Below are 6,675 nucleotides of genomic sequence, written 5' to 3'. Positions count from 1 at the left end.
GCCGGGCCGTCAAAAATTGTCGACGGGTACCCGAAGAAAGCGGGCCGTTTTTTGGGCCAGGGGCAGCCGCCCTGTGTTTACGGGGAGGGCCTCCCCTCCACGGGGGGCCCTAGGGGGGAATAGGTGCCTGTCGCGATCGCGCGAGTCGGGCTGAACCTCGTCGTCATCTTTTCCTACCCCAACATGGGGTTTGGGGGGGGGGCCCCGCCCACACCATTCTTCCCTTGCCCCACCCCCCCACCCACCCACTTAGGGCCCCATTCACACCCCGGGGGGCCCCCCCCCCCCCCCCTTACCCCGCCGCGCCCGTGGCAGCCACGCGCAACGCCATGGACTCCGCCTTGGCCACCTTTGGCCGCTGCTGCTGCCCGAACGTGGCCTGCCTGCAGGACCAGGCAAGAGTCCGTCGGCGCGTGCAGGGGCGCCACACACCTCATCGACGGTGATCACCTGCCTAACATACACACCCAGGCGGGGTCAATCGGCGAGGACAGGGCAACCACTACTTGTTGAGGTGACGGCGATCTCCTGACTAATACATGTATTAGGCGGGGTCCGTCGGCGAGATTGAGTCCAAGGACACGACTCTGGTGTCGTCCCTCACCCGCAAGTCCGTGGCTCTCCCGGAGGAGCGGGGCCACTTAGATGCGAAAGCGGGTCCGAAGTCTTCCGGCCAGCAAACGTGGGCTCTCACGAACCGCGTTCAACGCTGCTCGCGCTGTGTTCGTAGCCCTCGTATAGCCACACGCGGCCTCGAATACGCTAAGGTAGCACACGAGCTGCCGTATCTTCAAGACCCTGACGCCGAGATGTGTGCTGGCGACGCGGCAGGACCGGAGCCGCATTCAGCGCGAGCTCCTCCGCCTGCGCACCTACTCGTTCGGCAGCAAGTTCGAGACGCAGCGCCTCCGCGTCGCGATCACCCTCGGCTTCATCGCCTTCACCACCCTGATCGGGCTTGTTCTGGACGACATCGGCAAGGTCGAGACGACCTCTCCCCCCCCCCGCCCCACACACACCCCACCACGACCCAGTCTTAGTCTTACGACGTGGACTGATGTGCGAGAGGTCTCCCTAGCCACACCACCATTGTGTGCGTGGGGAGGAGCTCACCATGCCTTGCACTAATTAACTAGGTCGTTGACCTGATCGGGTCCGTGTGCGGCTCGACGATCGCCTTCGCCTTCCCCTGCTGGGCCTATTTCAAGCTCTTCCCCGACCGGCGCGCCTCGCCCTTCTCCATTATCTCCTCGGCTCTCCTCGTCCTGGGCCTCGTGCTGATCCCTCTCGGCGTCGCGCTCACGGTCCTCTTTTGAGGCCCTTCGACGGGCCCCGCGCGCGTTTGTGCTCCCTTATTCTAGGTAGGGAGACGCGGAGCCACCACCCCTTCGCACCTCGCGGCGTGCAGCCCCCAGGACGCCGAAGCGGCGTTGCCGATCGAGGCGACGCCGGCCGGGACGGGACGCTCCCGCTGCCTCGCCGCTTCCGACCAGGGTGGGAGGCGCGGCTTGCGACACACGGGTTGCATGCTGCAGCTCTTCAGCGTTGCAGCAGCGCCGTCGCGCAGCGCTGTCTCCCTGAAAAGGCAAAGTTCTTCGTCACCTGTGTCGCTTGTCATGCTCCATCTGTACGATTTGATGTATTGTTGCAGCTCGTTGTACGACTTGTGTTGTATCATTCCGACAACTCCATAATGCACGATGCTATGATGCGCATGTCTGGGCATACACAGGCTCACAGAGGTCGGTGACGCGCGGCCGCTGTTGTTTTCTATGCAGAGAGAGCCGTACGGGAGATGTGGAGGGGGTGAGTTGACCAGGGGTTGTGCGCCGGGCCCTCCTGCTCGGCTCCAGCGAGTAGACAAGTGTTACCATCAACAGTGGAGAAGGATCTGACCTCAGGGCCAAACAATGTGGCCAAGTGCGCTGGTAGCTTCTTGATGTGCATCTAATTGAACAGACCGGTCCGTGAGCAGGCTTCGCCGTCAGGCGCCGTCCTCTTCACACGTCTGGCGAACGAACTGCTCGCGTCCGAGGTCCTCGACGCGTCGAGGTCGTCGAGGTCGAGGTTGAGGTCGTCGAGGTCGAGGTCACGCCCGGTAAACTTGTGCGTCTGGTCGACCTGAATAGTCCACGTCTTCTTCCCCTTCTCGCCACGCTCGTCCAGCTCTTTGCGCAGCCGCTCCGCGCGGCGGCGAAAGGCATCCCTCAGCAAGGCGGCCTCGGCCTTCATGATCCCATTGTCGTTGAGCTCTAGCGACGTGAGCGTCGAGTTCGATTTGAGCGCGTCGCCCAGCGCGGCGCAGCCGGCGCCGAGCGCGCAGTAGTTCAGCTCGAGCTCTCGCAGCGACGCATTCTTCGCGATACCGGCGGCGAGGTCAGCGCACGCGTCGGGGCCCAGCTTGTTCTCCGACAGGTCGAGCTGCGTCAGCGAGGTGCTCTCGCCGATGGCGCGCAGCGCGGGAGCCACGCCCGCGCTCAACTTGTTGTCGCTCATCTTGAGACCTGGAGCGTGGTGTTGCCCCTGAGCGCCTCGAGGACGGCCGCGCCGCCCTCGTCGCCCAGCGCGCAGTCGCTGAGCTCAAGCTCCGTCAGCGACGTGCTGGCGGCGAGGCCCTTGCCCAGCGCCACGCCGCCCTCCTCGATCAGGTTAGACTGGATGTCAATCCTCTTGAGCGTCACGCTGCTGGCCAGCGCCTCGCCGAGCGCGTTGGCAGCAGCCGCGTCCAGCTCGTTGCTGGAGAGGTTGAGCTCAGTGAGGCCGCAGTCGCCGACGGCGGCGCAGATGGGCAGCGCGCCCGACCCCAGCTCGCAGGAGTCGAGCTGCAAGCTGGTGAGCGCCGGGTGGCCTTTCAGGCGCTGCGCCAGGCCCGCGCCAATGTGGGGCCCGCACTCGGCGCAGGAGAGGTTGAGCGTGGCCAGCGACTTGCAGTCCAGCAGCTGCGGAAGGAGGCCGCTGGCCTCGCCATTCTTCCACTCCTGCGAGGAGAGGTCGACGCTAGTGAGGCTCTTGCTGCGCCCCACTGCCGAGGCGATGGCCTTGGCGACGGCTGGGATCTCGGCAGGGCGCATCAACTCGAGGTTGCAGTTGGCCTCGAGCACCAAGAGCGAGGGCGCGTCCTCGACCATCCTCGCGAGGGCGATCCAGCCCGCCTCTTGCATCGCCGAGTCGTTGAGCTTGAGCGTCTTGAGCCGCTTGTTCCCGGCGAGCGCGGCGCACAGCGCCGTGGTGCCGTCGGCCAGGATGTAGTTTGCCGACACGTCGAGGCTGGTGAGGCTCGAGTTCTTGGCGAGCAGCTTACAGAAGGTGCCGAAGTGCGTGCCGTTGTACGCCTCCCGCTCATCTGCGGCCTCGATGCCGCACAGCTTGTTGTTCGACACGTCGAGCTCCGTGATCGAGGTGGCGCCCGCGATGCCGTGGCCGAGGTACACCGCGCCTTCCGGCCCCATCTCCTCGCCGCTCGCCTTCAGGCTGTGCAGCGCCTGCGAGCAGCACATGAGCACGGAAAGAGCACCTGCGCCGCCCGCCTTGAGGTTGCTCTTCATCGACCTCACGTTGAGGTCCGTGGCCGACAGCAGCGCCGGCAGGTTGGGCGCCGCCATCTGCACGCGCTCCCATCTGTTAGGCAAATCGCTAACCGCGTTCTTCGCCTGCACCGCATCCTTCATTCGCATCAGCATGTTGGCTTCGTTGTTGTAGTGCTCGGGCGGATGCGATGTCGACTCGGCCAGCATGTCTCGCAGCACGCTCTTCGCATAGCCGGGCAGATCGAGGGCCGCCTCCGCCCCGTCGGTGAGCTCCCTGAGCTCGGACCACGCCGTCTGCGTCATCTCGTGGGCCAGTTCGAGCTGCATCGACTCGCACATGTCCATGCACAGCTTGCGCCGCCGTGAGACGACCTATGAACAACATTTCGACCGCATCGCTCGTATCCGATCGCTCTGACCTCTCTCCCCTCTCGGAGACGACCTGCTCGATGGTCAGCGCGGTGAGGTTGACCGAGAGGCGCGTCTCGACAACGATGACGCCGCTCTCCACCCTCGTGCCGAGCACCTCGAGTCCCGTCATAGGGGCGAAAAGGATTTCGGACTCGTGAGGGTATTGGCTCAGCCACGAGAGCGAGGCGCCGCGATCCACCATCCCCATCTGAATCTCGAAGCAGAGACCCGCCCCGCCGCTCCCCCCGTAGTGGAGCGCCACCTCCTTGTCGAGCGTGGTCACGTTAACGCGAACTCGACGCCGCCCGCGACGTTCCACTCGTTCTTGGCCCAAAACTCGCTCGGCAGCACGCCGCCGCTCACGCCGCGGTAGACCTTTTGCGCGGTCATGATCTTGGAGAGCTTGACGCACGATGAGTTGATGATGTGCAGCGTCGTCGTGTAGTTGTTGCCCAAGCACAGCTGCTCCAGCTTCTGCACGAAAAAGGGAGCCTTCCCGCCCAGGCCGCGCAGGATCGCGTTGTATCTGCGCGCGGGGTCAGAGGAGGAGGGGGGGTGGGGAGGGGGCTGTGGGCTGGCTGAGTGGGGGGGCTGGGAGCTGGCTGAGTGGGGGGGCTGGGAGCTGGCTGGGAGGTGGAGCCGGCGCAGCGGTGGCTCACTTGATGAACATTGGCTCGGTGTACAGCCGCGCTCCCCAGAACTCCTCATCGCAGAGCGAGGTGCAGTCCTGCGTCGCAAGCTGCTCGTTGACCCGCTGCAAGTCGATCGCAAAGTCAGAGAGCGGGCGGGGCTTGCGGCAAAGGCTGCGCGTGTCCTCCCTCTCGCGCAGCTTGGTGTCCTCGGGCCACGGGTGCTTACTGCCCGGCCCAAAGTCGGTGTGCTCCGGGTCGACCACGAAGTGATACTCCGTCTTCGCCGTCGTCGTTGTCCCATAGTTGCCCGCGATGAAGGGGAGCCCGGAATCGGCCGAGTCACAGTGCTCCCGCTTCATCGCCTCCCGCAGCTTGGGGTTGGGCGTCCCAATCAGGCCCTCCAGCCCGCCGAAGAAGGTGTCCAGCCCTCCGTACGACATGGTGAAAGACTCGCCCTCCTGCACGAACTTTGCGTGTAGCTCTGCTCCGGTGGCGCCGCCCGAGGCGATGAGGGTCGACGCGCCGTCCCAAACAGCGTCGGCGATGCGGTCGAGCAGGTGAGGACCAGCCTGGCGGAGGAGCGCGGCCACCGACTCGCGTGAGCCGAGCTTACCTAGCGCGCGCACGAAGGGTAGCGCCAGCGATGCGTCGGCCGAATCGAGCGCCAGTGATGCGTCGGCCGAGATTGGCGAGAGGAGCGCGGCGGCGATGGCGTCGTTCAGCCCGAGTGAGTTTAGCCATTGCCCCATCTGCCACTCCTGGCTCGGGTCGCCCTGTGCCGATGGGGCGGCGAGCCTGGCTTCCGCCACGATCCGAGAGATGTCGGCCGACTGCTCCGCCCGCTGGACATAATGGACCAGCTGCTTCGCCCTCGGGCTTGCTTGCTTGCCGCAGAGCCCATCTCCGCGTCGGCCGCATCGTCCTGCCGCTTCGCTATCGCGTCGTCAAGCTCCGGATTATCTGGCTTCAGCTGCTGTTCCTGCAGCGAGACGGACTTGCCCGGCTTACTTCTGCGGAGCAAGCCCATCCCTCACGGCTCTCGTTCGAGCGCTCTTGAAGTTGAGAAGCTGTCGGGTCTGAGTGTCGGGCCCGGGGGCGATTGCCGAGCAGCCGCATGAAATGACACTGTCACGTCCCGCCGCACAACACTGGGCACGTGAAAAGAAGAAAAAGCGATAAGGCTCGTGTGCCGAGCGAGAATACTCGCCCGAATTCCGGCGTTTTCACATTTCTCGTCCTATTACGCTATTAGTACCGTGTGCTCTCTCGAGAGCCGCATCATGGCTTTAGTCTGCGGACTCACTGCGCAGCGAACTGAACATCCCTCATTTTTCACGATTGCGTCGCCGGCGCGCTGAGCGAGCGAGCTCCGCCCCTCCGGGGCCCCTCCTGCCTCCGCCATCTTGCATCAGCGAGAGAGTGTGAGCTCTGTGTCTTGAGCACTTGAGCACTGGATAGGGTCAGCTGGTGCTGCAGACGTTCATGGAGGGCTCGCCTGATACTGGTTTCGTCTACACCTTTGACGGCCCGATTCGCGGCAAGGTGCGGGTGACATGCGAGCTCAGGGGCCAGGGTGTTCTTTCTCTTTTCTCACCAACCGAGCTCGGGGTCGGGCTCCTCTCTTTCTTTCAGCCAACTAACCGGCTCTCTTTGCGCCAGCTGCTAGCTTACGCATGGATTGGGTCCGATCGAGGGTCCGAGGCATCAAGGAACCACTTTGGTGGGGTACGTCTGCGCTCACCACGCCCCACGGCGCGCGCGCCGCACTAGCACGGCGACGGCGGCCAAGCCGGCGACGGTCGCCCCCGCGGCGGGGACGAGGGAGGTGACGGCCTAAGGTGAGAGAGGTGGGGTAACCCAAGGCGCGTGTCTCCACACACACAGTCACCTCCGCGTGCGCTCGGGCGCGCGGGGGGGGGGGGGGGGGGGCTTCAATCACTAGTCGCTTGGGGGCGTGGGATAGGGGCCAGACGTCTTCTGGAGTGAAGGTCGCGCCTACTCTACTATACAGCACTACTCGGGCTTCGCGGGGCGCCTCCCCTTGCTCCAGGTCCGAATCGCCGTCGTCTGCAGACCGGCCGAACAGGACCATGCTCGCGAGGAAG

The 6,675-nt window shown here is 64.8% G+C and overlaps 2 protein-coding genes across 2 annotated transcripts; one reads left to right on the top strand and one right to left on the bottom strand.

Annotated features, from left to right (window-relative positions):
- Positions 1 to 329: 329 nt before the first annotated feature.
- On the top strand, positions 330 to 1,694 carry EMIHUDRAFT_453598 (hypothetical protein; the record flags this gene model as incomplete). The annotated part of the gene is made up of 5 exons (XM_005758111.1): positions 330 to 401; positions 549 to 701; positions 832 to 981; positions 1,137 to 1,304; positions 1,416 to 1,694. The coding sequence occupies 5 exons, from the start codon at positions 330 to 332 to the stop codon at positions 1,692 to 1,694; spliced, it is 822 nt and encodes a 273-aa protein (XP_005758168.1).
- A 253-nt stretch (positions 1,695 to 1,947) lies between these two features.
- EMIHUDRAFT_219784 (hypothetical protein) lies at positions 1,948 to 4,140 on the bottom strand (the record flags this gene model as incomplete). Its single annotated transcript, XM_005758110.1, has 4 exons — positions 1,948 to 2,481; positions 2,505 to 3,482; positions 3,555 to 3,899; positions 3,970 to 4,140. The coding sequence occupies 4 exons, from the start codon at positions 4,138 to 4,140 to the stop codon at positions 1,948 to 1,950; spliced, it is 2,028 nt and encodes a 675-aa protein (XP_005758167.1).
- Between the last annotated feature and the right edge of the window lie 2,535 nt (positions 4,141 to 6,675).

This window comes from Emiliania huxleyi (assembly GCF_000372725.1).
Source record: "Emiliania huxleyi CCMP1516 unplaced genomic scaffold EMIHUscaffold_88, whole genome shotgun sequence".
Classification (NCBI taxonomy): Eukaryota; Haptophyta; order Isochrysidales; family Noelaerhabdaceae; genus Emiliania; species Emiliania huxleyi.
This window is presented reverse-complemented; position numbering and strand designations above follow the sequence as displayed.